This window comes from Hipposideros armiger, unplaced genomic scaffold, assembly GCF_001890085.2.
Source record: "Hipposideros armiger isolate ML-2016 unplaced genomic scaffold, ASM189008v1 scaffold_478, whole genome shotgun sequence".
Taxonomy (NCBI): domain Eukaryota; kingdom Metazoa; phylum Chordata; class Mammalia; order Chiroptera; family Hipposideridae; genus Hipposideros; species Hipposideros armiger.
Window position 1 is genome coordinate 202,798 of NW_017731828.1, and position 15,877 is coordinate 218,674.

The following is a 15,877-nucleotide window of genomic DNA, read 5'->3' on the forward strand; positions in this document are numbered from 1 at the left end:
CTTTTCAAATTTCTCAATAAAAGCCATGCGCTGACCCGATTCTGGGCTCACTCAGTCTTCTCTGGCTGAGTCCCTTGGTCTCGCTCTTAATCTTACTTTTGTCTCTTGCTCTTATTCAATTTGCGTCGCCCCTTAAGAGAAACCTGTTTGCCCTTGCCACGCTGGACGTGACAGGCTGCCATGGCATAGTTCTGGGGTTGCTCTCTGGGCAGACTCCTGGGCTGGATAGATGAAACTTAGGTGGAATTTATGACACCCGGGGAGCAAGAGGCCATCACTGAATGTAACAGGTCACTGAAAGCCAACCCCTCAGACCACTGGAATTCTTTTCTCTAAGAAAGGAAAGGAATCTGACCACTCACCTCAGTGCCTGATCCTGGCAAGAAGTTCTTGACAATGATGGTTTTGCCCAGGGCTGGGAAAGGGGCTTCCATGACACTCCTCATGAGGGGCTGTACCAGGGCAGGAGAGATGCCTCGTCGCTTCTCCACCTCGTCCAAGATCTGCAAGGGTCAGGAAAGCAGCTCAGCCATCCTGAAGTTAGGATGTAGCTCTGTCCCAGAGGAAGTGGGCCTGCCATGGAGACTGAAGGTTTATGGGGACGCCCCTGCTGTCCTCACCAGGCTAAACAAACCGTCTTTTTCACCCTATGTGTATTACCCCGGTTCTTCTCCCCTCCCTTTGCCATGTGACTTTGCAGTTCCTCCCACTCAAGAGTAGTCCTTTGCACCCCCCATGACTTTCAGTTTGGCCATGTGGCTGGCTGGGCTAATAATATATATATTCTCAGTGGGAGCAATATAGCTCCCAAGGGGGTAAAAATGGTTCGTGGGGGTGGTGGTGAAAAACTTAGATATTGTAATGGTTTATATGCAGGGCTATATAAACAGACATAAGGTATATCTGTGGAATTAAAATTTTCTGGGGAAATGCCATTAGGGAAATGCAAACCCAAACCACAATGAGATACCACTTCATACCCATTAGGATGGCTATAATAAAAAGGCCAGGGCCAGCAGAGTGGCTCATTGGTTAAGAGCGCGAGCTTTGAGCAACAGGGCTGCCGGATCAATTCCCACATGGGCCAGTGAGCTGCGCCCGAGCTGAGCGGCTGCTGAGCTGCCAACAGGTGGCAGGATGGCTCAGCTGGTGAGAGCACGTGCTGCTAACAGCAAGGTTGCCTGTTCAATATGGTGGGCTATGTCCACCAGCAACTAAAGACTAAACTCGGCACCTTGAGCTGAGTGGCTGCGAGCTGCTGATGGGCTTCTGGATGGCAACTGGACTTGGAGCTGAGCTAGCTCCACCCTCCACAACTAAAATTGAAGGACAACAACATGGCTGTTCCCCTTCCCCAATTCCCCAATAAAATATTTTTAAAAATAAATAAAATAAAAAGGTCAGTGACATGTGTTGACCAAGAAGCGGAACAATAGAACCCTCATACACTGCTGGTTGGAATGTAAAATAGTGGAGTCCCTTTGGAAAACAGTCTGGTAGCTCCTTGAAAATTGAACATAGAATTACCATATGATCCAGCAATTCCACTTCTGGGTATGAACCCCAAAGAATTGAAAACAGGAACTCCAACAGATATTTGTACACCCATGTTCACAGCTGCATAATTCACAATAGCTAAAAGGTGCAAATAACCCAAATTTCTATCAATGGATAAATGGAGAAACAATATATGGTATAGACATACCATGGACTATTATTCAGCCTTAAAGAGGAAAGAAATTCTGACAAGTGCTCCAACACATGGATTGAACCTTGAGGACAAATACTGTATGATTCCATTTACATGAGATCCTAAAGTTGTCAAACTCATAGGGACAGAAAGCAGAACAGTGGTTACCAGTCGCTAGGGGAGGAGGGAATGGGAGTTGTTTAATGGGGAAGAGCTGTAGCTGGGGAAGATGAGAAAAGTTCTGAAGATGGATGGGGGTGATGGTAGCACAACAGTGTGAATGTACTTAATGCCACTTAAGAACAATAGTTAAAATGGTAAATATTATGTTATGTACAATCTAGCACAATAAAAAGAAAATAATATGATAAAAAATTGAAAACATTTAATGGGGAGGGGAGGGGATAGGGGAACAATAATGAAATACATGCTCAAGAAGGACTTAAAATAAATTTATGGATCAGACACTCATGTCCAGCTAATATAAGAAACAAATGTTGGAGTATACCTAATTTTTGAGATCAGCATCATACAGGACAGTAATTATCTCATACACCAATCCAAAATACTGAAATACTGGGCTGGACGACAATTCCTGTATTTTGATATATTGGCTTGTTTTCCCAAAAAGAGGACCAAATTCTATTAAGATTTTGATAGATTTAGAGCACTATTACAATAATAAATCACACACACACACACACACACACACACACAACACAACACACATATACACACAGCACATACAGACACAGGTACATATCCATTCATCCATCATAGTGGCTTTTTTGTCCAGAGAAAGCTAATATGACAATAGACAATGCTTAGAAGAGGGGAAGTAAAACATATGGAATATTCTGGGTAGATCCTCTGCCTTTCCCGTCCTCAACTACATACACTTTGACTCTTCCCTTCCCCAGGTTCTGAGCCCTGACTTTCATCAACTGTTGTTTCCTGTCCCATTAATAAGAGAATAGTGGAGCCATGAGGGGAGGAGAGGAAGTGGGAAGGAAAATACAGGAGAATAAGATCATAAAAGTCCCGGCAGTTGGGTGTCTCCTGTGTCCTGCCTTGCCTTCCCTTCCTTTCTCTGAGGCCCAAGTCAGTCCTCACCTTTGAAAAGAGGCTGAAGCATCCCAGGCGGCTGACGATACAGTACACTTCAGGGAGACGCTTCCCTTTGCCTCCAGGCTTTTTGGAGTGAAACACAAGGAAATCATGAGTGTACCAGCCTCAGGGAAGGAAAGAACGCGAACGTTTTTGAGTGCCTACTGTGTGCCAGATGTTTCCATGTACCATACCTTTGGACAGCCCAATGAGGTAAGTAGTTATCAATACCCTATTTTATAGGTGGGAATCACTTTGATCATAATATATATATATATATATATATATATATATATATATATATATATATGAATAAAATCTCCCTGAATGAACCAAATTACGGGTGTTATGCACATAGCAGGTGTTCAATATGGCCTATGGAACCATCAAGTGAGGAGGTTTAACTTGTTTAACCAAATCACTATACTTCCTTTTAAGGAGTTACTTTGAGACTTTATACTTATTATAATGATAATTCCAAAGGAGAGATCATTTCTGAAAATCCTTTTTGGAAACTGACTTTTAAGCTAATTTTCAAATCAAAAAGAAAATCAATCTCAATACTTTATATTAATTTTATCAATAACAGGTATGATCCCACTTAATTTTTTCAATTATTATCCATACTTCGTATTCACTAATTAATTCAACACATATTTATTGAACATCGACTATGTGCCATGCCTTATTCTTGACTCTAAATTGTATTAGCCTATTTCTAAAACTAAAACCATTCTCAGTGGAAAACGATGTTTTACTACCAAAGGTATTTTCCAAACAATGGGCTTCAAAAGATAAGTTTTACAATGTTTTAGCATGGTTATTTCGCTGGAATAAGTTTTTGACTTTTAAAAGGGATGGTTCTGAAGGAGACATTCTTGAATCCTTTGTGCCCCGAACAATAATAAATCCATCCTTCTTTTGCCTTTAGCAACCGTTATGAATGTTCTCTCTAAGCTATCAAGGTCTGTTTGGCATGTTTTATTAGAAAGAACATTCGGTTTAAGAAGAGATAGGCCTTTTATGTGGCGGGGAAAATGTTGGAGAAAGTATTTTCTTTCCAAAGGGCGCAGGCACTGTTCCCTTCCCAGGAAGACACGGGGAGACCATGACCGTCCTCCATGTTTTTAGCCACCCTGTTAACTGCCACACTTCCTGTCCCTTCTCTCAGGGCACACACACCACGAACCGCAGGACGCCAGTGCTGGCTCTGCGCAGAGCTCCTGCTGACTAAGAAGCAAGTACTAACCAGCAGTCTTCGGCAATAACCGAACCTTCTGCTCCCATCTTCTCCAGTTAAGACAAATGAGAACGTTTCACTGTGGTGGGGAAAACAAAAGTACATTACAAAGCAAGACAAAACAAAGACATATCGCGCTGAGCGACAAGGGCCTTTTGAAGGAGGCTGTCCAAAAGGTTGTTCCCATTCCTGCTTGTTCATCTCTGGGCTAGGACTCTGGTCACCTCGAGCTTCGCAGTCTGTGTCAGGGAGAGGGACACCTAAAGTGTCACTGTGTCCGGAGAGGAAACGAGGAATTTCTTTTTCACCCTGCGCTCTCATACACTTCTATCACCTGAGCCATCCCCGTTGTACAAAACACAGCAGTCATGTATTGGGCATCTTTTGGAGGCTGCCTTCAATGAGCTTGAGGGTGAGGTGGCATCTGGGGATCTGGGAATGAGGCTCAGAGAGGGAAGAGCTGACAAGGGGGACAGTCCTGTGCTCCTCTTGGAACTGACGCTGGCGCGGCTCTCCCAGGGCACTATCTGTTCAGAGCTGCCCCGAGGCTCGGACTGTGCCTAGAGGCTGCTGGGCCAACTTTAAGGAACACAAGCATCCCTCAGACACTTAGGATACGCAGCCTACTGAGTTTGGTCAATTGCAGAATGATCGGATAATCCCAATATTGATATCTAATCACATGAGCTAAAGCAGAAATGTAAACGTTTCCATGTGAGTCACAGCTAGATGGGCTACTAAAGTAATATTTCAGGGGGTGACCAGTTAGCTCAGTTGGTTGGAGCATGGTGCTGGTGGCACCAGGGTTGCCAGTTCGATTCCCAGGTGGGCAACGGGCAATGTTTCCCTAACTTTTCCTAGACTAAGAATGACTTTATCGCCCTTCATTGAGGCGCATGAAACAAACATAGTCCCAGACTGAGTGGGAAGCCTGAAAATCTGCATTCTTAGCGAGGTGAGTCTTACCTTCAGGGACATTTTGGAAACACTGGTGGGGAATCTCCAGGCCCAGGCCCATCATGACCGCTCAAGAGTAGGGCTGACTTTGGGGTGTGTCTTGGACCCCATCTCTAATTCTTACCCTTGTCTTTGCAGGTGGCGCGGGGAGATGCCAGCACATACCTGGTAAACTGCTGGACGGGAGTCCAGTCCTTGGCATCCGGAAAACAGAATTGGGGGATAGCCTTCAGCTGGTCCTCGGCCTCTCTCATGAGCTTGAAAGACCTTTCCAACTGCAGGGAGCAGGGTGAGAGAAGGTTGGAGAATAAAGGTTGTCAGCATAGGAGAGCTGAGACAGATGGTTGGCAAGATCACATCCCCCACCTTCCCACAGTCACGACTGCCACCTTAACCTCCTCTTTTGGAAAGGGTTTGCAGCTCAGCCTGCTGGGGCCCTTTTCCCCAGGGCAGTTCCAACTATGTTCTTCTGGGGGAAGTCAGGAGAAAGGAACAGTGTGCGTTAGAGAAATGTTCTCCGTGCCTAACATTCTGGAATATAACTATAATAGTTTAATCAATAAGAAAAAAACGGTCATAGCAATCCCTTCTAAATATGAATCTGTAAGGCCGAGCCTCAAATCGAGTCTTCCAACCTCTGGGCCCAGGCAAAGCTGCCCTTCCCATCCAGGCTAAGACGTACAACATTTCTTAGTGAATGCATCCAGTTACGCTGTATCAGATTGTGACATTCAACTCACTTCAGAGGGTCCCTGAATATCAGAACTAGAAGGAAACTAGACATCACCCACCTGACATTCTTATTTTAGAGATAAGGAAATAAGCTCTGACGTCTTAGGTTATTTGTTCATGATCATACAACTAGTATGGAAGCTGGTGAGGAATAGAAACGATCTTAATCTCCAGTCTGTCTTTCACAGGATGTGAGTACAGTATAGGAAGTATAGCTAATGGTATTGTAATAGCTGTGTACAGTGTCACATGGGTAGTAGGCTTGATGGGGTGACCACTTTGTGAGGGGTGTAAATGTCTAATTGCCAGAAACTAAAAACATAGTTACGGTGATTCATGAATTAACTAATTCATGGATTAACGCCTTTATTCCTGGAACGTTCAGCTGACATGCGCAGACACTGTGCAAGCCCCTGGGGGGAGTGGACAGAATGACAGGACAGTCCTTCCTGCCTTGTGTGGTTCCCCATTGTACTGTGACTCAGTGTGAGCACAGCCAGCAGCCTCGTGCCCAGGGGCAGCCCCCCCCGCAAATCTGGGCCTGCCCATAGCATCAGGGTTTTCAGGGGATCATCCCTAGAGGGCAGCTGGACGAAGGTGACCATGTGCCAGTCTGGAGGGCCGGCGCCTCTGTTTACTTCATTTGTGCAGAGTCCAAGCACAGGGCTTGGCTGCTGTGCTGGCTCAGGAGAGGAGGGGAGGGACGGTTGGGGCCTGGGCCTTGGTGTGCTAGGGTTCTGCTTGGGTGGTGACAGCAACGGAGGCCTTGAGGGGCCCAGGATGGGAGCTCCCGCCCCCCTCCTCCCTCTCTGAACACCCTCAACTTTGGGTTTGTGTAAACCTTGCGGAGTGTCACATGCTCCCTTGGGAGCCTATGTACGCTCAACTTATGCCCTCGTGTCAGAGTGCGAACTCCTTGAGGACAGGGGACACACTGTGTTTATCTGTGAAACCCCGGGGGCCAAGTGGAAAACAGCTCGAATGTGATAGGGCCTCAGTAAATGCTGGCTGAGCTGAATGAGAATGTGGTGGGACCTCTTTAATCCTGACGCCAAAGCCTAAGAGTAATTTACACACCACTGGCCATGCCACATCAGGCTTCATTCAGCGCCATTCCATTTGGGTGCCATGCTTTCTACACGGTAAAGCCCATCCACAGAGCCGTGAGCCTGCTAGAACAGAACAGGATCCTGGGCGGACGCACACACAGAGACGCACAGCGCATGTGCAGAGGCTGAGCATGGACATAAACGTGACACTCCGTGGGGACAGCTGTGTGGCTGGGTGGGAAAGGCTTCAAGGACAGGTTGGGAAGAGAGGTGGCTGGATAAGACAGGGAGGACGAAGAGGGTGGTGTGGTTGGCACAGCGACCACAAGGAGTGAGTATTTTTGTCCGGACTCTGAGTCCTTGAATCTCACCTCCTCCTGGGACCTCCCAAATTCCCGGGAAGCAATTTCTTCATTTGATATACCCTGATTAGGGCCCAATTTTGAGATTCTAGACACTAAGTGTTCCTCAGACTCCCACGCCTCCCTGAATCCACGAGTCCCAACAAGGTGTTGGCAGAACGCTGCCGTCTGTCCCCTGGCAGGCCCACCCTGTACCTTCAGAGGGAACTGCTGGGTGAGCTCTGGCACGTAGGTGGCCCCGGCCTGCTTCCTGTGCAACGACACCACCACAAAGTACTCGAAGAGCTGCCTCTCCTGGTACTCAATGAGCTCCCGGGCCAGCGATGGGTATCTCGGGGCCTGCTTCAGGCGTGACTTCACACTGACCAGGCGCTGGCTGTGAGCTGGAGACGGGGCGAGGGAGGGAGGGAGACAGGGAGGGGGGGAGAGAGAGAGGGAGGTACATAGAGGGAGAGAGGGAGAGAGAGGGAGAGAGGGGGGGATGGAGGGAGGGAGGGAGGGAGGGAGAAAAAGTGAGGGAGGAAGAGAAAGAGAAAGAGGGAGGGAAAGAGAAAGAGGGTGGGAGGGAGAGAGCACGCGCCTGAGAACGACTCCTTTTCCAATGTTACACAGAGCTGTAACAGGTTATGTAACTCCCAGCTCCAAGTACTTTTTCTAATACTAAAAAAGTCTTCCCACATTTAACAAATTAGTACAAACTCTTTATGTGGGGTCCTTGCCAAGATTCTGGGAGGAGCCCCATTCGATGGCCACTAGGCTAACCAGGGTGCCGGAATCTGGAAACTGGGGCCTCTGCTCTGTGTGGATTTGCTGTCAGGACTTGGGGCAGCGCCTTGAATAATCCTTGTGTTCACTGACTCCTCCCCTCACTCATTTCCTTCATCTTTCAGTTTATGGGATATGACAAAATGCAAACCATAGCGCTTTCAGAGCTGGAAGTTTTGTAAACATCCGCGCCACTCAACTGGCAGAGACCTGCCTAACTCCAGAATGCCCATCGCCTTCTCTCCTGCCACTGTTCTGTGCAATGGAGACGGACCTGCTTTCTCCTGGAGCTGGGCCGGGGGGGGGGGGCTGTGTGTTAGGGGCAGGGCGCTGAGCAGACAGGTCCGTCGCCTTACCCAGCAGCCCTGGCTACAGCTTTCTTTGGCTTCCCGCTGGGGGCTGAGAAGTCATGGAACACAGTAATGGCTGACCTAGATCTCCGAATTTAGACCCACGGGGAACAATGATTTCAAAGAGTTCATATGACACACGAGGCACCAGAGACCCTGAGACCTTAAGGGGTTTCCTCCAGATCACACAGCTATTTTAACAGAAGTGGGGCAACAGCCTGATGTGTCTGGGGTCTTAGGCCAGCAGTGCTGAACCTTACACAGGTGGGAGAAACACCTGACCCAAGGAAGGCCTGGGGACAGGGACTCGCTGTAGCTGTAGCCACCCTGGGTCTCTGGAGTGAAATGGGCTCATCTCGTCATGCTCAGGACTGACCTGTCCCTGAGCACCTGTCCCCTCACCGTCATGACCTGCCCAACAAGCGCACAAGACGTCCTGTTCCTCCCCTCACACTAAGCAGGTAGGGCCATCCCTACAGCCTCCTAGTCGCCACACCCAGCAACTCATCTCACCTTTCAGCTTCTCCTCGGTGTCACTGTCAGACTCGCTGTTCTCATCAGTTACTAGACAAAAAAACAAAAAAAAAGAAAGTTGTAAATGTGAGTTTTTCTAATGGAGGAAACTTTTTTTTAAAGATTTTTTTGGGGAATTGAGGGAGGGGAACAGTGTTGGGGAATTGGGGAAGGGGACCAGCCAAGTTGTTGTTCTTCAATCTTAGTTGTAGAGGGTGCCAGTCACCATCTGGCTGCCTGTTGGCAGCTCGTGGCCTCTAAGCTCAAGGTGCTGTGTTCAATTTTAGTTGCGGGTGGGCACAGTCACCATCCCATGTGGGAGTTGAACCAACAGCCTTGTTAAGAGCGCACGCTCTATCCACTGAGCCATCCGGGTGGCAGCTCAGCTCAAGGTGCCAAGTTGAGTCTTAGTTTCAGGTAGGCATAGCCCACCATTGAACAGGCAATCTTGTTGTTACACCAGCTGAGCCATGCTGCCACCTATTGGCAGCTCAGTGACAGCTCAGCTCGGGCGCAGTGTCACTGACCCATTTGGGAATTGAACTGGCGACCCTGTTGCTCAGAGCTCACGCTCTTAAGCCAGCTCTTAACCAACTGAGCCACTCGGCCGGCCCCTAATGCAGGAAACTTTGTGGTAGCACAAATCCAGGGTTTCTAGCTCAGATGGGCTGTTTCCTTTTTTCTTTTTGTTTGTTCAAATGTGATGGATGAACCATGTCTTTGTCCAACTAAATGTATTTCCAAATTAGCCTGGCTCTCGCTCAGATGGTATGTGTATCAAATAATACAGCAAAAGACACTGGCCCCTTTTATGCATGCCGAGCAAAGGAGACTGCTCCCAGGGGGAGGTCGGGGCGTGCTGCATGGGGCTCACTGGACGGATGGACAGGGAGAGGGGACCAGCGGATGTGCCACCAGGCGGAGCTCCTGGCTCTCCGACTGTTGAGGGAACAGGGGGGGACATTTACAAGGCACCAACTTCTTCTCTTTGGTGAGCCAACCCCAAACAACAGGAAGCCACTTCTAGGAAGAATCTGTGTTTGGGTTCTCGAGGGTGCGGGGGTGGTGGCGGGGACCCTACCTTTTCCTGAGCTGCTCTCCGCGGACTGGGACAGCCTCTTCACCCGCTTCTTTCCTCTCCGGGCCTCATAGATGGCGTTGATTCGCAACACCAGCTGCCAGACACCGGGAGAAGAAATGCCAGTGTCAGCAGCCTCCTCCCCGCGCACAGCTGGGGTGCCGGTACTGCCCATTCTCCTCCAGGATGCTGGAGGGCCAGGGGGAGGCGGAGGGAGGAGACGGCTCCCGCGGGCCCACTGGCGTCTTTCAATCACTCTTTTCTGCCAGGCAGGACGGTGGCTGTCAAGACACTAAAGGAGCTGCCAGCCTCACTGATGTATGAGTGGGTGTTGTCTCAATATGCTAACCCACCCAGCTGAGACCCAGAGGGAGACCATTTCATTGGCTAATCGTGTGAGGGCTGCTCCCCTTCCAATACTGCAGTGTCACTGTGGTTTGGGAAAAAGCTTTTTGCCCCCAAAACAAAACAAGGAAAGGAAGAGACAGCAATAAAAAAAAAAACCCTCCCAGGCAGGGCCCCTTTCATGGGATCCATGCCAGGGAATGTCTGAGCAGCCCGAGTGGAAAGGGAGCAGGGATTAGGAGGACATGTAGTCCTCACTTGGGCAGAGTAGCGAGTGCCGTGTACTCAGCACACTGTCCTTCCTGCAGAGGCCCACTCGCCCCTGACTCACTGGGCCTTTCGTGACCTCTCCTTGTGCTCGGAAGCCAACTCACTCAATAGACAGCACTACATGGCAGCACGCTCTCCAGGCTGACTTGCAGAAGCTCCTTGTGATCGAAGCCCTGGGTCACTTCCCACCAGGTTTTACAGCACCCCCGGCAACTTTCGGGAGTGGAAGCCTTCTGGGTTCCATGTGCGGCTGGGAGAAGGGGAAGTCTACCTATGCAGAGTGGAGGCAAACCCACTAGTAGTTTTAAAGGGGGCTGTGTTTGTAAGCTGACTTGGAAGTTTCCAATTCTTTTATGCATGAAGAACAGGAGAGGGGGTGTGCTATGGTAAACAAGAGAGTGTAGGCAGCCAGGTGAGTGCAGATGGACTGGCTGAGGCCAGTCCATCCCCATCTCTGCCCTCTACACCCTAAAATGGCTCACCAGCTCTTCTCCACGCCTGCCCAGGGAGGAGGGGGGCTTACTCTCAAGGTCACCTTGGGGCAGGCCTGGGGCCTACCCCTCTAGCTCTGCAGACTGTCACTGACACTGCCCTGTGATTCTCAGACAGCTGTGCCCCCTGGCTCCTGACAGGGGGCCCAGCCCCGGCCTTGCCAGCTCTCTGTGTGACTCCTTGTTCCTAACCGTGAATCTGACCAAATGAGGTCTCCTCATGTTTGCTCTTATGAGCCAGCCACTTCCCGGAGAGCTCACCCCCCTGAATTGGCCTTCTTTTCTTTCTGCGCATGCTCTAACCATTGGAATATTAACTCTATCCCATTTCCCACGGAAGAAGACACCATTAAATGAGTTGCTGGTATTATTCACCATGGCCGAGAGGTGGAAACAACCCAAATGCCCGTGAATGGAAGAATAGATAAAATGTGGTACATACACAAACATACAATGGAATATTATTCAGCCTAAAAAAGGGAAGGAAATTCTGACACACTCTCCAACATGCATGAACCTCGAGGGCAGGACATTGTGCTAAGTGAGACAAGCCAGTCACGAAAGGACACATATTATGTGGTTCTACTTATGTGAGGTACCCGGAGTGGGCAAATTCATAGCGATGGAAAGTAGAGGGTGGTTGCCAGAGCTGTGGGGAGGGGGACGTGGCGAGTTAGGGTTTAATGGGCAGTTTGGGCAGATGAAATATTTTGGAGATGGATGGCGTGACTGTGAATATACTTAATGCCACTGAACTATACACTTAAAAATGGTTAAAATGGTTAAGTTTTGTTTTTTGTGTTTTTTTTTAGCTGAGCCATCCTGCCACCTGTTGGCAGCTCAGCAGCAGCTCAGCTCAGGCCGTGAATGGAACCGGCGACCCTGTTGCTCAGAGCTCGCACTCTTGAGCGAGCTCTTAACCAACTGAGCCACTCGGCCAGCCCGGTTCAGTTTTCTATTGTGTATATTTTACCACAATCTTAAAAATATCAATAAATAAATGAGTTGCTAGGTCAAATTGTTTTTTGGAGACAAGGAAAATTTTAAACCCACTCAAAATCTTCCCCAAAACATCCAAAAATAACTAGAAAGAAGAGAGCTATGATGTAGTTAACACCCTTCCATTTACTCAAGATACAATGAACACAAGAATGCCAGCTCTGGGCCAGCCGAGTGGCACATTGGTTAAGAGCTGGCTTGGGGCGCCAGAGGGCCCCGGTTCGGATCCCACATATGAGGGCCAGTGACACTGCCCTCTACAGCTAAGATGCTGAACAACAGCTCAACCTGGAGCTGGGCTGCCGTGAGTCCCCAGCGATGGGTAGGCTGTAGCCCCTGCTGCAGTGGGTTACCCCAACTCCCCAGCGCTGTTCCCATCCCCCAATTCCCCAATTAAAAAAAAAATCTTAAAAAAAAAATTTCCCTAGAGAGAAAAACTAACTGTGTGTGTTCACCTACTTGTACACGAACAGGGGGACGTGGGAGTGACTCCTCCATGGCTGACAGAAACTGGGGTCCATGTTTCAGGGGGAGCCCATTCAGCAAAGCTCACATAATCAATACACAATCCACGCTGTGCTCAGGGAGGGCCAGGCTGAACCAGGGGAACATCAAGGGGAGTGAGGCACAGCTTCTGTCCGGGCCTCTCTCTCTGCCGCCCATCGACAAAGCAAAGTGAGATGTGTCTCCCTGTCCACCGAAACCCCCACCACCAGGCTGCGGGGTTTAGATGCTTCCTCCACTACCTGAGCCTCCCCTTCCTCTTCAGAATGCACGGTGACTTAACTTTATTAGAATAAGAAACGTTTGGAGGGCAGGGGTGAAGTTATGGGTCAAAACAGTGGTGAGCCAAACTGTGTCAGCAGTGGCCAGCTTGTGAAGATGGCCCTTGACTTTCTTTCAGGTCAGTGGTTCGGTTCACTGTGAGAAATCTGATGAAACCTATAGACAGTCCCCAGTCCCCACCCCCATCCCTCACAACTCATCCACACAAAGTTTTACACAATAGTATGGGTTCTGTGACCTCCCCACAGGCCCGTCCACGGACTCGGAAATTAAGAATTCCTGTTCTAAAAGTGCCGGTAGAAAGTTGGTACCACAATGGCCAATAAAGAGTGACCGGCACTTCAGGGTTCAAACTGAGCCAAAGGAAATTTCATCAATAGCAGACACACTGGGAGGCACATCCAAGGCATTGGGCGGTTTTACCCTCTGGGCTGAGAAGAGCCAGGAGAGATGTTTTTAAAACAAGTACTGCTTCGGAGCATGGTGGAGGCAGCTCTGCTTTCTCGGGCCACAAAAGGAGCAGGAGGTGGCTTTTTGAGGCTGGGCACTGGGAACGCTCTCGGGTCAGAAGAACAGCTAGGGCTGCGAGCAGGGTGGTTAAGAGGAAGGCTGCAGGACCACCAGAGTTATTACGGCGAAGGCCCAGACATCCGAGGCTGCTGGCTTCACCGCGTCCACCTGGCCCATGATGGAGCAGGCTGGAGAGGGCCCAGTGGCCCACCCTCTGCACAGGCTCACCTGCAGCCTTCCTTTGCAGGGAAGGGGGGTGGGGTGCATATCTGAACGCGAAGCTTGTTGCAAGCCTTACCTTGGGTATCTTTCTCTTCTTCCTGCCATTCTGCAGGTCTCCCACGTTGAAGAAGGTGTCGTCAGGGCTGCTGGGGGTGGAGGGGGGGCTGAGTTTGGAAGGGGACCCAGTTCCATCCCGACTCAGCTTCCTAGTGTCCAGCAGTTTGAAGTTCCTCCTCTCTGAATTTTGCCGGAAAAAAGCAGGTTTGGACAATGACTGCTGTGGGGGGAAAGCAGAAAAGTAGGATAAATAAATACAAAAGGGACAAACTGGGAGATAATTGGTAAAGACCACTTGAGATAGAGGAAGGCCGCTGGGTACCAGGGAGTGCCAAATTTGTCTATGCTAATAAGTAATAATAGACACTTGTCATCCAATTATAGAAAATTAGCATGATAAAGGATGCAGCTGTAACTCAGTCTCTCTGTTTAGACAAGCCGGAACTCACCTGGCTCAATCCCTTACTTTTACAGGTAAGGTTTTCTGACAATCCAAGACGCGCTATACTGGGAGTTATAAGACCTAAGCCTAACTTTGACCCTGCCTTCTTCAAGACCAAATTCAATCTACAATGAAATCCAAGGAAATGGCCCCAATTTTTCCCTGCCCTGTAATCGCATATCAAATTGTTGGCAAAAAAAAAAAGCAGGTTATCTGTTTTCATTAGATTTAGATTGTGATAGTGTTTGCTCAAAGATCTGACTTATGAAAAGATTTACGAGGAAAGAAGACAGAAAGCAATCAAAACACAACTTTCCAAAGGGTATGGAGGGACCCAGTGGGGGTTGTGTGTGGGCTGCGTCACCCAGTGCTCACATTGCTGGAGACAGGGGCCTGGTGTGTCCCAGAGCACCCCAAATAAACCCCCAAATGTCCAGGGAGATTTCATGATGTGGTGGAATGTCCAAAGCACTTAACTGATAGAAAGAGGGCTTAGTGGGCTGCGAAGAGAGCAATAGCAAGTACACAGCACAATCTGAGAACAGGCATAGACGTGAGGAAGAACAAATCAGGTTGAAGAGCGTCTACATGGCTTAGAGTGACAGAAGAGGTGGTACAGCAGTGAAGACACTGAATTCTCTGTGCAACAGACGATACACCAGTGAAGACTCCAACTGTCTGTGGAGGGCCTGTGAAAGAGAGAGTATACATTTTGGACTTGGCAGGGTCAGCAAGCTTTTTCTTAAAGGCCAGATAGTAAATACTTTAGGCGATGTGGGCTGTACTGTCTCAGTCACAACTACTTAACTCTGCAGCCACAGACCATAGGTAAATGAGTCAGCATGGCTGTGTTCCAATACAACTTTATTCACAAAACCAGGCGACTGCAGTAGTTTGCCAAACTTGAACTACAGCATAAAAGGTAATTCACTATAGGACCCAAAGGATGATTGTGTCAGACGGTGGCTCAGAGAGGATTCCAGCTTTTGATCTGACTGGAGAGCCTCGCGTCAACATGCCCTAATGATGACATGCCCAATCCCACTGTGTCTCTATGGAGGGGCTTCGCTCTGTCGCGGAGGCACACAGAGCTTTTCTCATCTTACAGGTTTTAGATTCACAATGGACTCAACAAAAGATCTGTAGTGTCCAAAAGGGGAAAGCAGATAAGGCGTCTCTTTTGAAACCTCCTGAGTTATTTCAAGAGACCAAGTGTCATGGGCCCTGGCCAGGGGGCATCTTGGGGGGAGGAGGGTGCTGCAAGGAAGCTGTGTGCCTCCCCGGGGGGTTGACCTGGACTCAAGCCAAGGCTCAGTCACCCTTCTTGTCTGTGAACAGTGGCTGATGGTTTAACTCTTTCCTGTCCTCTATTGTCTCCGTCTTACTGCCTCAGGAGACACTGATGGCAGGAGACTAAAGCATCCTTGATATAAAATATCCCACCTCTGCCTCACCTATATTGTGATCTCACCTTTATTCTCTTTTACAGAGGCCTCCCCCCAGTCATACTCAGATGTAATTCACACAAATAAACACATTTGTTCATATATGTCGACAGGCACACGTATTTACATGAATACACAGACACTCCCTTAAATATATATACATAGAAACACATAGAAAGGCATACATGCATATTCCAACAATTGGGACTTTACACGAATGTAATGTAATGACATTACATTAAAATAATGGGAGGCGTAGGCTGCAGCCCCTGCTGCAGTGGGTTTGCCATGGGCTACCCGTGTGTAGCCAGCAGCCAGCGTGAGCGGCCAGCAGCCGCCATGAGCGGCCATCCAGAAGCCGGCGACTAATCTGCCTCACCCGGGAAGAGCGCAATGATGGTGCCAACTTGGGCCAGTGAAGCAACATCCTCCACAACTAGACTGAAGAACAAAACGACAGCAACTTG

At 48.9% G+C, this 15,877-nt stretch overlaps 1 protein-coding gene across 3 annotated transcripts in view; it reads right to left on the reverse strand.

The window, feature by feature from the left end:
• The window catches only part of DENND2A (DENN domain containing 2A), a 112,391-nt gene that overhangs the window by 19,703 nt on the left and 76,811 nt on the right, over positions 1–15,877 (reverse strand). For all 3 annotated transcript variants that reach the window (XM_019666777.1, XM_019666778.1, XM_019666776.1), the window contains 8 exons: positions 13,543–13,743; positions 9,847–9,940; positions 8,766–8,816; positions 7,333–7,520; positions 5,160–5,269; positions 4,047–4,116; positions 2,804–2,881; positions 363–503 (listed from right to left, as the gene is read on the reverse strand). In XM_019666777.1, the coding sequence (XP_019522322.1) occupies positions 363–503; positions 2,804–2,881; positions 4,047–4,116; positions 5,160–5,269; positions 7,333–7,520; positions 8,766–8,816; positions 9,847–9,940; positions 13,543–13,743 (933 nt within the window). The remainder of the gene's footprint in view (positions 1–362; positions 504–2,803; positions 2,882–4,046; positions 4,117–5,159; positions 5,270–7,332; positions 7,521–8,765; positions 8,817–9,846; positions 9,941–13,542; positions 13,744–15,877) is intronic.